This window comes from Dendropsophus ebraccatus, chromosome 3 (assembly GCF_027789765.1).
Source record: "Dendropsophus ebraccatus isolate aDenEbr1 chromosome 3, aDenEbr1.pat, whole genome shotgun sequence".
Classification (NCBI taxonomy): Eukaryota; Metazoa; Chordata; class Amphibia; order Anura; family Hylidae; genus Dendropsophus; species Dendropsophus ebraccatus.
Window position 1 is genome coordinate 192,205,324 of NC_091456.1, and position 22,142 is coordinate 192,227,465.

Sequence of the window (22,142 nt, forward strand, 5' to 3'; positions counted from 1 at the left end):
CTGAGGACTGTAATGCCAAGGACTGTAATGCCTGAGGACTGTAATGCCAAGGACTGTAATGCCGAGGACTGTAATGCCGAGGACTGTAATGCCAAGGACTGTAATGCCCGAGGACTGTAATGCCCGAGGACTGTAATGCCCGAGGACTGTAATGTCTGAGGACTGTAATGCCCGAGGACTGTAATACCAAGGACTGTAATGCCAAGGACTGTAATGCCAAGGATTGTAATGCCGAGGACTGTAATGCCTGAGGACTGTAATGCCAAGGACTGTAATGCCAAGGACTGTAATGCCTGAGGACTGTAATGCCTGAGGACTGTAATGCCTGAGGACTGTAATGCCCGAGGACTGTGATGCCCGAGGACTGTAATGCCGAGGACTGTAATGCCGAGGACTGTAATGCCTGAGGACTGTAATGCCAAGGACTGTAATGCCAAGGACTGTAATGCCGAGGACTGTAATGCCGAGGACTGTAATGCCTGAGGACTGTAATTCCGAGGACTGTAATGCCCGAGGACTGTAATGTCTGAGGACTGTAATGCCGAGGACTGTAATGCCAAGGACTGTAATGCCAAGGACTGTAATGCCTGAGGACTGTAATGCCTGAGGACTGTAATGCCGAGGACTGTAATGCCTGAGGACTGTAATGCCCGAGGACTGTAATGCCCGAGGACTGTAATGCCTGAGGACTGTAATGCCAAGGACTGTAATGCCAAGGACTGTAATGCCCGAGGACTGTAATGCCTGAGGACTGTAATGCCTGAGACTGTAATGCCAAGGACTGTAATACCAAGGACTGTAATGCCAAGGACTGTAATGCCGAGGACTGTAATGCCGAGGACTATAATGTCGAGGACTGTAATGCCTGAGGACTGTAATGCCTGAGGACTGTAATGCCTGAGGATTGTAATGCCAAGGACTGTAATGCCAGAGGACTGTAATGCCTGAGGACTGTAATGCCCGAGGACTGTAATGTCCGAGGACTGTAATGCCTGAGGACTGTAATGCCAAGGACTGTAATGCCAAGGACTGTAATGCCTGAGGACTGTAATGCCGAGGACTGTAATGCCGAGGACTGTAATGCCTGAGGACTGTAATGCCAAGGACTGTAATGCCAAGGACTGTAATGCCAAGGACTGTAATACCAAGGACTGTAATGCCTGAGGACTGTAATGCCAAGGACTGTAATGCCCGAGGACTGTAATGCCCGAGGACTGTAATGCCGAGGACTGTAATGCCGAGGACTGTAATGCCAAGGACTGTAATACCAAGGACTGTAATGCCTGAGGACTGTAATGCCAAGGACTGTAATGCCTGAGGACTGTAATGCCCGAGGACTGTAATGCCTGAGGACTGTAATTCCGAGGACTGTAATGCCTGAGGACTGTAATTCCGAGGACTGTAATGCCCGAGGACTGTAATGCCCGAGGACTGTAATGCCCGAGGACTGTAATGCCCGAGGACTGTAATGCCGAGGACTGTAATGCCCGAGGACTGTTATGCCTGAGGACTGTAATGCCTGAGACTGTAATGCCAAGGACTGTAATGCCGAGGACTGTAATGCCTGAGACTGTAATGCCAAGGACTGTAATGCCGAGGACTGTAATGCCGAGGACTGTAATGCCAAGGACTGTAATGCTGAGGACTGTAATGCCTGAGGACTGTAATGCCCGAGGACTGTAATGCCAAGGACTGTAATGCCTGAGGACTGTAATGCCTGAGGACTGTAATGCCTGAGGACTGTAATGCCAGAGGACTGTAATGCCCGAGGACTGTAATGCCCGAGGACTGTAATGCCCGAGGACTGTAATGCCCGAGGACTGTAATGCCCGAGGACTGTAATGCCAAGGACTGTAATGCCTGAGGACTGTAATGCCTGAGGACTGTAATGCCCGAGGACTGTAATGCCAGAGGACTGTAATGCCGAGGACTGTAATGCCTGAGGACTGTAATGCCAAGGACTGTAATGCCTGAGGACTGTAATGCCCGAGGACTGTAATGCCCGAGGACTGTAATGCCAAGGACTGTAATGCCTGAGGACTGTAATGCCGAGGACTGTAATGCCAAGGACTGTAATGCCAAGGACTGTAATGCCTGAGGACTGTAATGCCAAGGACTGCAATGCCCGAGGACTGTAATGCCAAGGACTGTAATGCCTGAGGACTGTAATGCCTGAGGACTGTAATGCCTGAGGACTGTAATGCCAAGGACTGTAATGCCAAGGACTGTAATGCCCGAGGACTGTAATGCCAAGGACTGTAATGCTGAGGACTGTAATGCCTGAGGACTGTAATGCCTGAGGACTGTAATGCCAAGGACTGTAATGCCCGAGGACTGTAATGCCCGAGGACTGTAATGCCCGAGGACTGTAATGCCCGAGGACTGTAATGCCAAGGACTGTAATGCCAAGGACTGTAATGCCTGAGGATTGTAATGCCCGAGGACTGTAATGCCAAGGACTGTAATGCCTGAGGACTGTAATGCCAAGGACTGTAATGCCAATAATGGCCGCACTCTAACCGCTAACAGCCAATCACAGCACGTATGCAAATAGCTGAAATACAGCAGCCAATAGGAACTCTAAGGTCTTGTCAGGCAATGTATCACAACATCCACAGTCACATGTCCACTATTGGCCAATAGAAGATGTAATATATGGAAGGTCCTTAACAATTTTGTCTCCCTGACATGAGTAAGATTGTCATGGTAACCGAGCACTGATCTTTACCATTATAAGTACCCAGATCGCTCTTAACGGGACCCAAGTCGCTGTTAATGGGACCCAAGTCGCTCTTAAAGGGACCCAAGTCGCTCTTAAAGGGACGGGGCGCATGGTGCTCTTAAAGGGACCCAAGTCGCTCCAAAAGGTACTGGACCCATGTCGCTCTTAAAGGGACCTATGTCGCTCTTAAAGGGACCATATTTCAGAGCGCCTTGGGTCCATTTAAGAGCGCCCTGGGTGCCTTTAAGAACGACCTAGGTCCCTTTAAGAGCGAACTGGGTCCCTTTAAGAGCCACCTGGATCCCTTTAAGAGCAAAATGGGTCCCTTTAAGAGCGAAATCGGTGCCTTTAAGAGCAACCTGGGTCCCTTTAAGAGCGAAATGGGTCCCTTTAAGAGCGACCTGGGTCCCTTTAAGAGTGAAATCGGTGCCTTTAAGAGCGACCTGGGTCCCTTTCAGAGCGACCTGGGTCCCTTTAAGAGCGACATTGATGCGGGACAGGACCCAGGGTTAAAGTTTCTCTTAAAGAGAAGTCACTGGTAAAGGGGCGCTCTGGGAGTCACTGGTAAAGGGGCGCTCTGGAAGTCTCTAGTAAAGGGGCGCTCTAGAAGTCACTGGTAAAGGGGCGCTCTGGAAGTCACTGGTAAAGGGGCGCTCTGGGAGTCACTGGTAAAGGGGCGCTCTGGTAGTCACTGGTAAAGGGGGGCTCTGGAAGTCACTGGTAAAGGGGCGCTCTGGAAGTCTCTAGTAAAGGGGCGCTCTGGAAGTCTCTAGTAAAGGGGCGCTCTGGAAGTCACTGGTAAAGGGGCACTCTGGAAGTCACTGGTAAAGGGGCGCTCTGGAAGTCACAGGTAAAGGGGCGCTCTGGAAGTCACTGGTAAAGGGGCGCTCTGGAAGTCACTGGTAAAGGGGCGCTCTGGAAGTCACAGGTAAAGGGGCGCTCTGGAAGTCACTGGTAAAGGGGCGCTCTGGAAGTCACTGGTAAAGGGGCGCTCTGGAAGTCACAGGTAAAGGGGCGCTCTGGAAGTCACTGGTAAAGGGGCGCTCTGGAAGTCACTGGTAAAGGGGCACTCTGGGAGTCACTGGTAAAGGGGTGCTCTGGAAGTTACTGGTAATAGGGCGCTCTGGGAGTCACTGGTAAAGGGGCGCTCTGGAAGTCACTGGTAAAGGGGCGCTCTGGAAGTCACTGGTAAAGGGACGCTCTGGAAGTCACTGGTAAAGGGGCGCTCTGGAAGTCACTGGTAAAGGGGCGCTCTGGAAGTCACTGGTAAAGGGGCGCTCTGGGAGTCACTGGTAAAGGGGCGCTCTGTAATAATATATCAATAAGTGTGGTATGTAACACTAAGTATCGTATGATGCCAATTATCCTAGCACTACTTAATACAACTCATAAAGATAGGATATGCTTAAATAAGGAGTATTTATTGTGGTAACACCTTCACCAATATTTACAAATATTTACAAATTAGCTTATAATAGTTTATGCACATAATCGTGCCAATAAATCACAGTTCATATACACAGTTGTGCTGTTCTTTCCCTGTGTCGCTGTAGTATAGTACAGTCCGAAACCTGTGTCGGTCTATTGGCTGTATTTCAAGGTAACAAATAGTCCCAGTCAAAACAGATCTACACCGTGAAGGTTACAATAAACAAACTACTTCGTCTCTGTTCAGGTCATACGTATAGTAGTCAGTCATACAAATCACGTTTTGTGTAGTATAACGCCTCGCCCAACGCGTTTCAGTCACTGGTAGTCGTGACCTCATCAGGGGCGCAGGGGCTAATTGCGGAATGTGACAGTATGTATACAGTTAGATACAATACATGGTACACATGATATAAGAGGACTGTGCGATATATTTAGTATATTTGCAAGGCACAGCAATGTCGCTACTCACTATACCAATGTCAGGAGCTAATAAGAGGGATGGTCCTAGGTAGCAGTGGCTACAGTCGACCCTGTAATAAATAAATATGTGGCTATCAATACCGATCTATCGATACCACCCAAGGATGAGAATAAGTAAATGTACTCACAAGGTCCCCTCTTGTATACGTTTTGTGTGAGTGCACAATGTTCCTGGGTATATCTGCTCAATAGAAAAATATATAGCAGTGAGATTATTTGTAATGTAGGTCTGAGATGGGCTCTACATTCATAGTGGAACTTACATTGCTGTCCTATGCATATGGAGTGGTCCTCCCGCGGTCCTGCAGTGGCAGACAGACGGGAGCGCTCACGGCCGTATGTTCCAATTATAGGCCGCGCGGTCACGGCGCGTCTGACGTCATCGGGCCGTTGGGAGCGCGCCAAGCATCTGACACTCCCCCGTGCACGCCCCCCGGGGAGTGGTCACTCTCCGTATGTCAACAGAGTAGTGCTGTGCCTGGCTGTCAGCGCTCACATGCGTCCGAGACCATAGCCAGTAACAGGAATGATGGTATCCCGTACTGCTTAAAAATCGGCTTAATGGAGAATAATACTGGTAGAATTGGGCAAAAAATAGTGCGTATGACCATTATCAGGTATGGTCATGAGACTATCTGTAGTGATGCAAGGAAGAAAATTCTGCGTGTGATACTATCCCCTCCACGAGTGAGATATAGATGTGCTTGGGTGATGATGATTCTATATGATCGTGGTAATGGGGGGGGGGGGGGGGTTGGGGAAGGAGGGGAAGGGGCACGTAGAGATAGTAATCTATAAAGCCCTATTATCCCCTATCATGTAGTCCCTATGCCTAGGTGGGGTGGCCGCCCTAAAAAGGGCGGTCCCACACAGGAGCCTAACCTGGTGAACCCTAGAAATCCCTAATGTTCTGATTGGGACCAGTTCTACTAACTGTATAGGGTCCACTAGGCCCTGCCCTAGCTACCTACGTTCAACTGGTGGTTAGAGGGGAGGGATAGAGCGGGGACATGGGGTAAGGGGCATAGGGGATTAAGAAGAGTGGTCGGTGACGGGGAGTCGGGGGATTAGATAAAACAAGAGAAGTTCAGTAATTCATTTAACCCGTTAGGTGCTACCGACTGAAGTGTATATGTCCATCTTGTTTCCCGTTGTAATAGGGATCTATCCAAATCACCTCCTCTCGGGGATGGTTTGAGGCTGTCTATTGCTATAAATCTACTGCATGTGGGGTCCCCCCCGTGGTATTCGGCTACATGTCTAGCTATTGGGGTGTCTCTTCTGTTTCTAATGTCACCGATATGTTATAATATCCTTCTACGCCATGGTCGTATTGTTTTCCCCACATATTGCATAGAGCAAGTGCAGATAGCCAAGTAGATAACCATCGTTGTGCCACAAGTAATAAAACACTTGATTTGATATGTCTCCCCAGTAACTGAGCTCGAAAAATTCCCTGTTTTCCAGACAAAGGGACAAGCCTTGCAGTGCCCACATTTAAAACAGCCCAAGGGTAATGGTTTGGTATCCAGCCATGTGTTGGGTGTAGTGGTGGGTGCAAGGTGGCTTGTGGTGACCGTGTCCCCTATGCTCCGTCCTTTACGGTATGTGATTTGGGGGTAGTCGCCTATGACCTCCCTAATATCCGGGTCTAGGGTGAGTACCCCCCAGTGTTTCTGTATAATCTCCCTCACTGATTTGGCTTCACCATCAAAAGTACCTATAATGCGGATAGGTTCCCGTCTATCTGATTTCTGCTTGGGAACAAGGAGTTCCCCTCTCTCTCTACTTTTGGCTGTCTGAAAAGCTGATCTAAGTGTATAATCTGGGTAGCCTCTTGCTCTAAATCTCTGTCTTAGGTCTCTGGCCTGAGTCAAGAAGTCTGATTCATCAGAGCAATTTCTCCTCAGGCGGAGATATTGACCCTTGGGTATTCCCCGTTTCAATGGGGTCGGGTGGCAGCTCTCCCATCTTAGGAGACTATTGGTAGCCGTGTCCTTCCTAAAAATGGTTGTGTCAAGGTAGCCCCGTTGTGTTTTGGAGATCCTGACATCTAAGAATGTGATAGAGTCATCCCTAGTCTCATATGTGAAAGCTAGGCCAATGTGATTCCCGTTTAAGGAAATCATGAAGTTGTCAAAGTCAGTTTTGGAGCCTGACCACAAAATAAAAATGTTGTCTATAAATCTAGCCCAAGTAAGAACCCAAATGCCAAAGTGTTCCCGTTCATCACTAAGGGCGATGGTGGCCTCCCACCAGCCCAGGAGCAGGTTAGCGTAAGTGGGGGCACAAGGGCTCCCCATCGCGGTGCCCCTGAGCTGGTGGTAGTACCTGCCATCAAAAAGGAAGAAGTTTCTAGTTAGAATGAATTTAAGCAGGTCAAGGACAAAGAGGTTGTGTGCCCGGCAATGTATGCCCCTTGTCGAGAGATAGTACTCCACAGCTTTTAGTCCCCATACATGAGGAATAGAGGAGTACAATGACTCCACATCGATGCTGGCCAATGTAACCTCTGGTTCGATGATTAGATGCTCCAGGTTCTGTAAGAGATCCATGGTATCCCTCGTATAGGATGGTAACTTCATCACAAAATTCCTTAGCACCTTGTCCACGTAGATGCCCAAGTTGTGTGAGATACTCCCTATCCCTGACACTATAGGTCTTCCTTTAAAGGGGCGCTCTGGGAGTCACTGGTAAAGGGGGGCTCTGGAAGTCACTGGTAAAGGGGCGCTCTGGAAGTCACTGGTAAAGGGGCGCTCTGGAAGTCACTGGTAAAGGGGCGCTCTGGGAGTCACTGGTAAAGGGGCGCTCTGGGAGTCATTGGTAAAGGGGCGCTCTGGAAGTCACTGGTAAAGGGGCGCTCTGGAAGTCACTGGTAAAGGGGTGCTCTGGGAGTCACTGGTAAAGGGGCGCTCTGGAAGTCACTGGTAAAGGGGCGCTCTGGAAGTCACTGGTAAAGGGGCGCTCTGGAAGTCACTGGTAAAGGGGCGCTCTGGGAGTCACTGGTAAAGGGGCGCTCTGGGAGTCATTGGTAAAGGGGCGCTCTGGAAGTCACTGGTAAAGGGGCGCTCTGGAAGTCACTGGTAAAGGGGTGCTCTGGGAGTTACTGGTAAAGGGGCGCTCTGGAAGTCACTGGTAAAGGGGCGCTCTGGAAGTCACTAGTAAAGGGGCGCTCTGGGAGTCACTGGTAAAGGGGCGCTCTGGAAGTCACTGGTAAAGGGGCGCTCTGGGAGTCACTGGTAAAGGGGCGCTCTGGAAGTCACTGGTAAAGGGGCGCTCTGGAAGTCACTGGTAAAGGGGCGCTCTGGAAGTCACTAGTAAAGGGGTGCTCTGGAAGTCACTGGTAAAGGGGCGCTCTGGAAGTCACTGGTAAAGGGGCGCTCTGGGAGTCAGTGGTAAAGGGGCGCTCTGGGAGTCATTGGTAAAGGGGCGCTCTGGGAGTCACTGGTAAAGGGGCGCTCTGGGAGTCACTGGTAAAGGGGCGCTCTGGAAGTCACTAGTAAAGGGGTGCTCTGGAAGTCACTGGTAAAGGGGCGCTCTGGAAGTCACTGGTAAAGGGGCGCTGTGGGAGTCACTAGTAAAGGGGCGCTCTGGAAGTCTATAGTAAAGGGGCGCTCTGGGAGTCACTGGTAAAGGGGCGCTCTGGGAGTCACTGGTAAAGGGGCGCTCTGGAAGTCACTGGTAAAGGGGCGCTCTGGAAGTCTCTAGTAAAGGGGCGCTCTGGGAGTCACTGGTAAAGGGGTGCTCTGGGACTCACTAGTAAAGGGGCGCTCTGGAAGTCTATAGTAAAGGGGCGCTCTGGAAGTCACTGGTAAAGGGGCGCTCTGGGAGTCACTGGTAAAGGGGCGCTCTGGAAGTCACTGGTAAAGGGGCGCTCTGGAAGTCTCTAGTAAAGGGGCGCTCTGGAAGTCTGTGGTAAAGGGGCGCTCTGGAAGTCACTGGTAAAGGGGCGCTCTGGAAGTCACTGGTAAAGGGGCGCTGTGGAAGTCACTGGTAAAGGGGCGCTGTGGAAGTCACTGGTAAAGGGGCGCTCTGAAAGTCACTGGTAAAGGGGCGCTCTGGGAGTCACTGGTAAAGGGGCGCTCTGGAAGTCACTGGTAAAGGGGCGCTCTGGAAGTTACTGGTAATAGGGTGCTCTGGGAGTCACTGGTAAAGGGGCGCTCTGGAAGTCACTAGTAAAGGGGCGCTCTGGAAGTCACTGGTAAAGGGGCACTCTGGGAGTCACTGGTAAAGGGGCGCTCTGGGAGTCACTGGTAAAGGGGCGCTCTGGAAGTCTATAGTAAAGGGGCGCTCTGGAAGTCACTAGTAAAGGGGCGCTCTGGAAGTCACTGGTAAAGGGGCGCTCTGGGAGTCACTGGTAAAGGGGCGCTCTGGAAGTCACTGGTAAAGGGGCGCTCTGGAAGTCACTGGTAAAGGGGCGCTCTGGAAGTCAGTTTCTACATCCCTAATTCTATGAATCCTTCCTCTATTTGTCAATCGTCTCCTAAGTGGACAGACGTGAGTGGTTGTGAGGGTCTCGTTGTCCCGTATTGTGTGTTTCCTTATCACTATATTTTGTCTGTTCCTGTTTCTTCCTGTTCTGTGTCATTCTCCAAGGCCTAAGATATACAAAGTAAGTGACCCAGGTAATCCGAATGAACTGGTTTATATATAAGTGTATATATGTATATGTATATACTGCAGTTTTTCAGTTTGTTATTATACTTTGTTGTCCTAAATAAGGTAAAATTATACAGTAAATACTTAAGATAATGTAGAACGGACTCCAACTTGGCATCCTTGATCGGGAGATTTTGAAGCTTAACCCCTTAAGGACCGGGCCTATTGTCACTTTAGCGGTTTCGTTTTTTCCTCCTCGCCTTCTAAGACCCATAACTCTTTCATTTTTTCACGTAAGGGCTTGTTTTTTTTCAGGAGCAGCTGTACTTTGTAATGACGTCTTTCAATTTGCCATAAAATGAATGACGGAACCCCCAAAATATCATTTATGGGGTAAATTTGGGTCAAAGAATGCGATTCCGTAAAGTTTTGGTGGGTTCCATGTTTACATAATGCACTTAACAATAAAACTGGCATTTTTCCTTTATTCTATAGGTCGGTCTGAACGCGGCCATATGCAGGTTTACCAGGTTTTCTTATGTTTTACTATTTTTATTAGCAGTAAAACTTTTTTTTTGCAAATAGGCGTATTTATAATGGTCCCATTGTGACTCCCATACCGCATTTATTTATTCACCTACGGAGTCGCATGTGGCGGCATTTTTTTGCGTCATGATATCTAGTTTTTATTAGTAAAACATTTTTCTAGATCAAACGTATTGATGGCTTTTTATAAAAAAAATTTTTATACATAAAAGGTCATTTAAAAAAAGCAACCTCGGCTGTTTTTTTCCCCGCTTTTTGTTCACACCGTTCACTGTGCGGGAAAAGTATTTTTATTTTAATAGATCGGGTGATTACGCACGCTACGGTATATTATATTATTATATTATGGTAATTAACTTTATTATTTTTATGTGTCTTATGAATAAAATGGGAAGGGGGGGGATTTACACTTTTATTGGGGGAGGGGCTTTGGGACATTTTGTAAAACATTTTAATAATTTTTTTACACTTTTATAGTTCCCTTCCATAGCATTGCAGGGATCAATGTTATCTGTGATCTTCTGATACAGCCTGCCTGTGTCCTGTGTCCTGTGGTCTGTGTCCTGTGGTCTGTGTCCTGTGGTCTGTGGACTGCGGTCTGTGTCCTGTGGCCTGTGGTCTGTGGTCTGTGTCCTGTGGCCTGTGTCCTGTGGCCTGTGTCCTTGTGCCTGTGGTCTGTGACCTGTGGTCTGTGGCCTGTGGTCTGCGGCCTGTGTCCTGGTGCCTGTGGTCTGTGACCTGTGGTCTGTGTCCTGGTGCCTGTGTCCTGTGGTCTGTGTCCTGTGGTCTGTGTCCTGTGGTCTGTGGACTGCGGTCTGTGTCCTGTGGCCTGGTGCCTGTGGTCTGTGTCCTGGTGCCTGTGACCTGTGGTCTGTGACCTGTGGCCTGTGGTCTGTGGCCTGTGTCCTGGTGCCTGTGGTCTGTGGTCTGTGTCCTGGTGCCTGTGGTCTGTGGCCTGCGGCCTGTGTCCTGGTGCCTGTGGTCTGTGACCTGTGGTCTGCGGCCTGTGTCCTGGTGCCTGTGGCCTGTGACCTGTGGTCTGTGGCGTGTGGCGGACTGAATCAGAAGATAGAAGACCTGACTGCATGGAGGTAAGGAGAAGAACTCCGGCAGTCAGGAAATGTGATCAGGACCCCTGCAGACACGCTGCGGGGGTCCCGATCGCTAAGTGACTGGAGATGCTCCGGTCACATACTTAAACGCAGTGGTCACAGCGTTTAAGGGGTTAATGGCCCCATTGAGGGTGAATTAATAATCCTTTGGTTCCACTGTCGGACCTCCAGTGAGCTTCACTATCTGTAAACCTTGTATAGGAGGGTTGATACTTACTGTACTGAAGGTTTCACAATTGTCATTATCCGCACACTCTTATATACTACAGTCCTGATGAGCACAGGGATTCATAAGGTTGGACTTGGTCTCCCCCTGATCTATTGTAAATACCCTGGAGGTAACATTGGTCTGGTATTGGAGAAAATGGCCAAAGCAGAGGGAGAGGGAGACGGAAGGAAGAGACAGAGAGACCTGTAGGTGCTGTGGGAGGGCAAGTCACTGGGTGGGAGGATGCCCAAAACCAAGAAGGAAAATAGTAAGAAAAGGCATTTATAGATAACAAGTCAGGCTTTGTGAGACAAGGAAGATCTAGACCACTTTAAGGCTGCGTTCACACTACGTATATTTCAGTCAGTATTGCAACCAAAACCAGGAGTGGATTAAAAACACAGAAAGGATCTGTCCACATAATGTTGTAATTGAGTGGATGGCCGCCATATAATGGCAAATATTTGCTGTTATTTTAGAACAACGGCTGTTATATTGAAATAATGGCCGTTATTTACTGTTATATGACGGCCATCCACTCAATTTCACCATTGTGTGAACAGATCCTTTCTGTGTTTTTAATCCACTCCTGGTTTTGGTTGCAATACTGACTGAAATATACGTAGTGTGAACGCAGCCTAAAACTTAAATTAAGACATAGAAGAAAATGTCATGAGATGAATAGAATTCAAAAACAATATATTTATTGTAGACAATTGTATGTATTGCTTTTGCCAGCGTGCTTATTTTTATTGCTAATATGTTTGATTACAATTGTTCTAATGTATAGAGACAGTTATAATATAAAAAGGATATAAATCGAATATTCGATCCCATTAAAGTCTATGGGAACAAGTATTTGATCAGTGAAAAACATCTATTTGACCATTTGGAGGGTAAAACCGGAAGCTGGGGGATTTGAACGCTTATCGAATATTTATCGCCACAAGATGAACAAAGCAGAACTACAATAATGACAGATAACTGTGAGATACCTGAGATATAAAAGAAAACACCTTTATGAGAGTAGGAGTACGGGGGTAAGAACATGATGTAGAGAAAGTTATAAAGATTTACACAAATAGTCCATATACATTCCCTATATTATGTGTGTTTGGCCGATAGTAGAAGAATGGGAGCTCGGTTACCTTTTCTGAAAAGGAGCTAAACCACCAAAACCCCAGATATCAGATACAATTCAGCTACCGAGGCGAGATAGTGAGCTGTACGTGTGCAGCACATATACGGGAAGATGATGTAGACTATGGGTAATACCGCTATATTCATTGGGAAGACAGAGAGATTATAAACAATTATTATTATTATTATTATTAGGATTATTATTATTATTATTATTATTAGGATGATTATTATTATTATTATACACTTTTGTGAACAGTAAATGTGGAATTACATGAAAAGCGACAATAACATTTTCTAATGAACTTTTAGAGATTCTTCAGTAGTTCAGCGAACACATTTTTTAAACATTTTTGGTTATCTGCTCATTCTCCGGTGTCTCTTTTATTGACTTATGTTAAGGTGCGTTTACACGGAACGATTATCGTGCGAATTTGCGCAATAACGATCGAATTCAAACGATAATCGTGCGTGTAAACGCTCAAACGACGAACGAGAAATCGTTCGTTTTGATCTTTCAACATGTCATCAAATCGTCATTCGCAAAAAATTCGCCGATCGTTCCGTGTAAACAGTTGTCGTGCGACAGTCCGGCCTCACACCGCCCGGCCCCCTGCTCATCCGCAGCCCCCTGCGCCGGCTCGATCGCCACCCCCGCCGCCACTCTGATCGCCACCCCCGCTCTTATCCCCCACCCCCCCGCCGCTGCTCCGATCGCCCCCGGCCGCGAGCATACGTTACCTGCTCCGCGTAGCAGGTCTTCGGCATCCCCGGCTCCCCTCTTCAGTGCACTGATTGGCTGAAGAAGGGAGCCGGGAATTTAAATCAGTGCACTGAAGAGGGGATGTCGAAGACCTGCTACGCGGAGCAGGTAACGTATGCTCGCGGCCGGGCCGGCGGGGGCGTTCGGAGCAGCGGCAGGGGGGGGGGGGGCGTTGTGGCGATTGGAGCGGCTGCGGCGTGGCGATCCGGGCGGCGGGGGTGTACAAATTTAGATTGGTCCCTCGCAGATCCATGTCGGGCCTTATGAAACATTTCCTGGACCACCACCAGGGGGAGCTCTGTAACCTCCAGGTGACTATGATGTCTCACTGTTCTATTACCTTCCCAAGGTTCATAACAATCCTCTACAACCTCCAGGCAAACCCATCATTTCCGGAATCAACTCTCTTACCGGTAACCTCTGACAATATGTGGACACTCCTCCTCAAAATCATGTCAGACCAGTCACCTCTTATACTCGGGATACATCACACTTTATTGAAATTATCTATTATTTTTACAATGGACCCATCCTCTTTACATACAGTTACTGATCACCATCTGGGGATTAAACCATTTCACATTCTCTTGAACAAGATTCATCCGTTCCCTCAGTTCAAGCCGAGTTCATTCTAAACTGCATTGGGTTTATTCTCAAACACAACGTCTTCCAGTTTGATGACTGTATTTTTGAACAGGAATTGGGGACCGCTATGGGGTGTAAATTTACCCCAAGTTTCTGTAACCTGTTTGTGGGCCTGTTTCAGAAGGAATCCAGCTACGTGCATCCTCTTTTCCACAAATGTGTTCTATATCAGAGTTACATCAATGATATTTTCATCATTTGGGACGGGTCCGAAACTGAACTTGGCGATTTTGTTAATGACATCAACGAGAAATCCTGGGGTCCTGAGTTCACTCATAACATCTTTTACACTAACACTGAGTTTTTGGACATCATTGTCTTTCATTAAGGTGACCCGATTATGAAAAAAACATATTTCAAACCTGTTTTTTTTTTTTTTGTAACTTTCTTGTTTCACTTTATTTCTGAGATAATACGCATGTAACATTCACAAGATCAGCACCCCCCAACGTGTTTCCAGCCTGAATGCCGCCTTTAATCAGGGCACCTATTGTTACTAAGTCTCCGGGTTAAAATAACAGTAGGATAATTAATTAAGCAGCAGGTAGAAAGCGCTGTAGAATACACGATCTGCGCTGAAACATGGGGTGGAACGAGGCTTTACGTACAGACTTCCCAAATGGACACAATGACACATATTTACATCGCTTCCTCTCTTTAGCCTCCCATTTGCAGAATAAGAATTTGCAAAGACAAATGCAATGAAACCGAAAAAAAGGGACCACGTGCCACGTCCGCAAAATATAATAATATATTTAAAGGGGAAGTCCAGCGATTTAAAAAAACTGCCGGCAGGGGCAGGAAGGAACATAACAACCAAGCACCACTCACCTTACCCCATGCCCGTGAAGCGCCGCCCCACCAGCTGCCCAACTCCTGACTCTGGAGAAAATGCCTTACCCAGCTGACTGGCAGCCTGCCGAGCGAGCTGCCAATCAACCGGGCCATGACGTTGGCTGAGAAGATGCTTGAGCCTGTCGGGGGTCACAGAGCGGCGATCTGGTGCTGGACAGGCATGGGGACAGGGGAGTATTGGTGGTCACCATGTCGTTACACCCTCCCCCCCACCCCCATATATTATACCTTCCCGACCCCTGCCCCCATATATTATAACTTCCCGCTCCCCACCCCCATATATTGTACCTTACCGCCCCCACCCCCATATATTATACCTTACCGCCCCCCACCTCCATATATTATACCTTCCCGCCCCCCCCCATATATTATACCTTCCCGCCCCCCCCCCCATATATTATACCTTCCCCCCCCCATATTTAAAACCTGTTGACGGAAATAGCTATTTACAATATGAAAGTTCTCACCACAGAAAATGGAAAATCCATCAATAATATTACGTTTGGACAGTTCAGACGTATCCGCCGCGATTCCTCCACCATGAAGGACTTTAGGAAACAAAGCAAAGTTCTCAAAAAAAAGATTAATTTCCGAGAATTACCCCATTTCACTCGAGAATAAGAGTCAAAAACAAGGAATCCAATCTGGTAAGAAGAAGGAAGATATGACCAACTAAGGGTTAAATGTCATCGCCACCTTTTCTTCAGACCACAAGTCAATTAAATTCATTGTAAACAAACATTGGGATATACTGAAGCATGACCAAGCATCTGCCATCATACGGCCGCCCTTACTAGTGGTGAGCGGCCATGTTGGGAAATCTTCGTATGTTTGTATGAACGTGACGCTTATTGTTCGTATTCGCCGATCACAAACAATGTGTAATGTGTTTCTAGTACGGGAATCTTCTCGCTGGAGTACCCCTTTAAACTGTACTGTGAGCAGTTCCTGACATGGACAGAGGTGGCGGCAGAGAGCACTGTACCAGACTGGAAAGAATACACCGCTTCTTGCAGGACATACAGCAGCTGATAAGTACTTGAAGACTGGAGAGTTTTAGATAGAAGTAAATTACAAATCTATAGAACTTTCTGAAACCGGTTGATTTGAAAGTTTCACTATTGTTTCAGAAAACTTATGACACGACATAGAGACGTCATAGAGACGTCATAGAGATGTGTTCATACCTGTACCGACTGGCAGAAGGAGCGGGGAGAGGACCACGCTGCAGCACGTCCTCTCCCCGCTCTGTCAGCGTGATCAGTCAGGCTCCATAGAGCTCCATTATCATCCCGACTGATCACGTGACAGAGCCGCGAGAGGATTACGCTTAGCGCGGTCTTCTCCCCACTCTATCACCCGATCGGTATAAACACTCGGACCCGGACCGATCAAAACTTCTGACATATCTCTCTGACGTCTCTATGATATGTCAAAAGTTTTCTGAAACAACAACACTTGAAAGAAAAGGATTTTTGTCGGAGTACCCCTTTAACATAAGCCGGCATTGAGTTGCTGTAGTAACAGATGTAGCTGGGTGCGGAGAGCTGCTGTATCACTGGTGTCTTCTGGGAGGTATATGCAGTGATCTGTATACTAGGATCAGCTCTGTCCGCACCAATGATTTTGTATCTCTGTATATATATATATATATATATATATATATATATAAGCCGACATTGTGCGTCATTCACTTCTGCTCGATAAAGGCGATAATACCTGCTGAACCGTCGTCTCATAAAGTCACCTCCTCATCCGTGACCTCCTGGCTGCACTGTGACTACTCGTATATAAGTTTGGAGCTGCGGTATATGATATCTGTATTACCGCCAGATCTCCTATACACATGGGGAATACATAGCTGTGGTATCTGGATTAGATTTGCTCTTTGGATAACAGACGTGTGAGTGATCATTGAGCGCTATGAACCGGCTTCTCCCTGGAGTGAATCTTTTTATGAGTAATAAGATAAAATTTCTGTGTAAAACATTTTCCACATTCTGAACATGAAAATGGCTTCTCCCCTGTGTGAATTCTTTGATGCCTATAAACATTTGAATTATTAGAAAAACGTTTTCCACATTCTGAACATGAAAATGGCTTCTCTCCCGTATGAGTTCGTTCATGTAATTTGAGCATTGATTTCAAAGTAAAACATTTTCCACATTCTGAACATGAAAATGGCTTCTCTCCTGTATGAGTTCTTTCATGCACAGAAAGCATTGATTTAAAAAGGAAACTTTTTCCACATTCCGAACATGAAAATGGCTTCTCTCCTGTATGATTTCTTTCATGTGAAGTGAGCGTTGATTTTAAAGCAAAATGCTTTTCACATTCTGAACATGAAAATGGCTTCTCTCCTGTGTGAATTCTTTGATGCCTATAAACATTTGATTTATTAGAAAAACGTTTTCCACATTCTGAACATGAAAATGGCTTCTCTCCTGTATGAGTTCTTTCATGTACAGTGAGCTTTGCTTTAAAAGCAAAACATTCTCCACATTCTGAACATGAAAATGGCTTCTCTCCTGTATGAGTCCTTTCATGTAGGGTGAGATGGTGTTTCTTAGCAAAACATTTGCCACATTCTGAACAAGAAAATGGCTTCTCCCCTGTGTGAATTCTTTCATGTATAGTCAGCTGTGATTTCATAGTACAATGTTTCCCACACTCTGAGCATGAAAATGGCTTCTCTCCTGTATGAGTTCTTTCATGTAAAGTGAGCTCTGATTTAACAGCAAAACATTTTCCACATTCTGAACATGAAAATGGCTTCTCTCCTGTATGAGTTCTTTCATGTATAGTGAGATGGTGTTTTTGAGCAAAACATTTGCCACATTCTGAACAAGAAAATGGCTTCTCCCCTGTGTGAGTTCTTTCATGTAAAGTGAGCGTTGATTTCAAAGCAAAACGCTTTCCACATTCTGAACATGAAAAGGGCTTTTCTCCTGTATGAGTTCTTTCATGTATGGTGAGACAGTGTTTTTGAGCAAAACATTTCCCACATTCTGAACATGAAAATGGCTTCTCCCCTGTGTGAATTCTTTCATGTATAGTGAGCCGTGATTTCTTAGTAAAATGTTTCCCACACTCTGAGCATGAAAATGGGTTCTTTTTTGTGTGCGTTTTTTGATGTTGCATGAGTTGTGATTTTAGTATAAAACATCTTTCACATTCTGAACATGAAAATCTCTTCTTATTCTGCTTAATCTCTGGTGAATCAGTAGCCAGGACGTGTATAGAAGGATGAGATGGCAGATCTTTGCTGTGAGGGGCTGGGGGTATATCTGGGGGAATAGAAGGTTCTTCATATGTATCTTGTGTGATCTGACCATCTGCTGTAATATCTGGAGATATCTGATGTCCCTCTGATCTCCGGGGACACTCAGCTGCCAAGAAGAAAGATGGTTTATTATTATTTAATAAGATAATGTTAGTAATGTTTGTTGGGCCCAGATCATAGTCTCTGTTATATACCTTCTAGGGGAGGAGTTCCAAACTTTATTGGGTTAAATTAAAATATTCCTTTCGTCCTGGGGGGGGGGGGGTACCCCATATGTTATGCTGCCAGTGGAATAAAGATGATACTTACCTCTCCACGCTCCCCCCCGGTGTCCTCCTGCCTTGTCTCTGTGCCCCCCCCCCTGACTGCAGCCGCTGCTGACACTTCTGAACCTGTCTCTGCAGTCACAGCTGCTCAGCCAATCATTGGCCTTGGTGCTGTCCTGTCTTGGTCAGTGATTGGCTGAGCCCAGTGGTGTAGCTACCGTGGTCGCCATGGTGACTGGGCCCGGCAGCCAGAGTGGCCCCCCTAGGTGGTGATTCCCCCCTTACCTCCTCACTATTCTTATGCTGCGGTCGCCCAGTTCCCGCCCGCTCTGTGTACTGATCTCCCCTCTCCCAGGATGCTCTGCAGGGCCCAGGCCCCTCCCCCAGGCAGTACAGTTATGCAGTAGGGGGTTGTGTGTGTCCCTGGCTCCACACATGAGGGAAGTGAGAGCTTTGCCGCAGATGGTTCCTCCCGGCCTCCAGGGGGCGCAGGCTGAGCATTTCTTCTGAAGCCGGAGAGTCATCAGTGACAGCAGGTGAGTGTACTGGTATGATGGTATATATACAGTGAGGATAGTTACCCCCGGTATGATGGTATATGTACAGTGAGGATAGATGCCCCCCGGTATGATGGTATATGTACAGTGAGGATAGATGCCCCCGGTATGATGGTATATGTACAGTGAGGATAGTTACCCCCCGGTATGATGGTATATGTACAGTGAGGATAGATCCCCCCCGGTATGATGGTATATGTACAGTGAGGATAGCTCCCCCCCGGTATTATGGTATATGTACAGTGAGGATAGTTACCTCCCGGTATGATGGTATATGTACAGTGAGGATAGTTACCCCCCCGGTATGATGGTATATGTACAGTGAGGATAGTTACCCCCGGTATGATGGTATATGTACAGTGAGGATAGTTACCCCCCGGTATGATGGTATATGTACAGTGAGGATAGTTACCCCCCGGTATGATAGTATATGTACAGTGAGGATAGTTACCCCCCGGTATGATGGTATATATACAGTGAGGATAGTTACCCCCCGGTATGATGGTATATGTACAGTGAGGATAGTTACCCCCCCGGTATGATGGTATATGTACAGTGAGGATAGATGCCCCCCCGTATGATGGTATATATACAGTGAGGATAGATGCCCCCGGTATGATGGTACATGTACAGTGAGGATAGTTACCCCCCCGGTATGATGGTATATGTACAGTGAGGATAGATGCCCCCCCGTATGATGGTATATATACAGTGAGGATAGATGCCCCCGGTATGATGGTACATGTACAGTGAGGATAGTTACCCCCCCGGTATGATGGTATATGTACAGTGAGGATAGATGCCCCCCGGTATAATGGTATATGTACAGTGAGGATAGATGCCCCCGGTATGATGGTACATGTACAGTGAGGATAGTTACCCCCCGGTATGATGGTATATGTACAGTGAGGATAGTTACCCCCGGTATGATGGTATATGTACAGTGAGGATAGTTACCCCCCGGTATGATGGTATATGTACAGTGAGGATAGATCCCCCCCGGTATGATGGTATATGTACAGTGAGGATAGATGCCCCCGGTATGATGGTATATGTACAGTGAGGATAGTTACCCCCCGGTATGATGGTATATGTACAGTGAGGATAGTTACTCCCGGTATGATGGTATATGTACAGTGAGGATAGATGCCCCCCGGTATGATGGTATATGTACAGTGAGGATAGATACCCCCCGGTATGATGGTACATGTACAGTGAGGATAGATACCCCCCGGTATGATGGTACATGTACAGTGAGGATAGATACCCCCCGGTATGATGGTATATGTACAGTGAGGATAGATGCCCCCGGTATGATGGTATATGTACAGTGAGGATAGATCCCCCCCGGTATGATGGTATATGTACAGTGAGGATAGATCCCCCTCGGTATGATGGTATATGTACAGTGAGGATAGATCCCCCCCGGTATGATGGTATATGTACAGTGAGGATAGATGCCCCCGGTATGATGGTATATGTACAGTGAGGATAGTTACCCCCCCGGTATGATGGTATATGTACAGTGAGGATAGATACCCCCGGTATGATGGTATATGTACAGTGAGGATAGGTACCCCCGGTATGATGGTATATGTACAGTGAGGATAGATGCCCCCCGGTATAATGGTATATGTACAGTGAGGATAGTTACCCCCCGGTATGATGGTATATGTACAGTGAGGATAGTTACCCCCCCGGTATGATGGTATATGTACAGTGAGGATAGATGCCCCCCGGTATGATGGTATATGTACAGTGAGGATAGATGCCCCCGGTATGATGGTACATGTACAGTGAGGATAGTTACCCCCCGGTATGATGGTATATGTACAGTGAGGATAGTTACCCCCCCGGTATGATGGTATATGTACAGTGAGGATAGATACCCCCGGTATGATGGTATATGTACAGTGAGGATAGATCCCCCCCGGTATGATGGTATATGTACAGTGAGGATAGATCCCCCCCGGTATGATGGTATATGTACAGTGAGGATAGATGCCCCCGGTATGATGGTATATGTACAGTGAGGATAGATGCCCCCGGTATGATGGTATATGTACAGTGAGAATAGATACCCCCCGGTATGATGGTATATGTACAGTGAGGATAGATGCCCCCTAGTATGATGGTATATGTACAGTGAGGATAGATGCCCCCGGTATGATGGTATATGTACAGTGAGGATAGATACCCCCCGGTATGATGGTACATGTACAGTGAGGATAGATACCCCCCGGTATGATGGTATATGTACAGTGAGGATAGATGCCCCCGGTATGATGGTATATGTACAGTGAGGATAGATCCCCCCCGGTATGATGGTATATGTACATTGAGGATAGATCCCCCTCGGTATGATGGTATATGTACAGTGAGGATAGATGCCCCCGGTATGATGGTATATGTACAGTGAGGATAGTTACCCCCCCGGTATGATGGTATATGTACAGTGAGGATAGATGCCCCCCGGTATAATGGTATATGTACAGTGAGGATAGTTACCCCCCGGTATGATGGTATATGTACAGTGAGGATAGTTACCCCCCGGTATTATGGTATATGTACAGTGAGGATAGATACCCCCCGGTATGATGGTATATGTACAGTGAGGATAGATGCCCCCGGTATGATGATATATGTACAGTGAGGATAGTTACCCCCCGTATGATGGTATATGTACAGTGAGGATAGATGCCCCCGGTATGATGGTATATGTACAGTGAGGATAGATGCCCCCTGGTATGATGGTATATGTACAGTGAGGATAGTTACCCCCCCGGTATGATGGTATATGTACAGTGAGGATAGTTACCCCCGGTATGATGGTATATGTACAGTGAGGATAGTTACCCCCCCGGTATGATGGTATATGTACAGTGAGGATAGATGCCCCCCGGTATGATGGTATATGTACAGTGAGGATAGTTACCCCCCGTATGATGGTATATGTACAGTGAGGATAGATGCCCCCGGTATGATGGTATATGTACAGTGAGGATAGATGCCCCCTGGTATGATGGTATATGTACAGTGAGGATAGTTACCCCCCCGGTATGATGGTATATGTACAGTGAGGATAGTTACCCCCGGTATGATGGTATATGTACAGTGAGGATAGTTACCCCCCCGGTATGATGGTATATGTACAGTGAGGATAGATGCCCCCCGGTATGATGGTATATGTACAGTGAGGATAGTTATCCCCCAGTATGATGGTATATATACAGTGAGGATAGATACCCCCCGTATGATGGTATATGTACAGTGAGGATAGTTACCCCCCCCTCCCGGTATGATGGTATATGTACAGTGAGGATAGCTCCCCCGGGTATGATGGTATATGTACAGTGAGGATAGTTACCCTCCCCCCGGTATGATGGTATATGTACAGTGAGGCTAGTTACCCCCCGGTATGATGGTATATGTATGTACAGTGAGGATAGATACCCCCCGGTATGATGGTATATGTACAGTGAGGATAGTTACCCCCCGGTATGATGGTATATGTACAGTGAGGATAGTTACCCCC

General features: G+C 47.1%; 2 protein-coding genes across 2 annotated transcripts in view; both read right to left on the reverse strand.

Moving 5' to 3' along the window:
• The window catches only part of LOC138787601 (uncharacterized), a 109,951-nt gene extending 92,139 nt beyond the window's left edge, over nt 1-17,812 (reverse strand). Inside the window, 2 exon segments of the mRNA XM_069964943.1 lie at nt 16,431-17,710; nt 17,713-17,812. Coding sequence (XP_069821044.1) covers nt 16,431-17,710; nt 17,713-17,812 — 1,380 coding nt within the window.
• Nucleotides 1-22,142, reverse strand: part of LOC138786631 (uncharacterized) — a 491,239-nt gene that overhangs the window by 458,928 nt on the left and 10,169 nt on the right. The gene's annotated exons all lie outside the window — the stretch shown is intronic.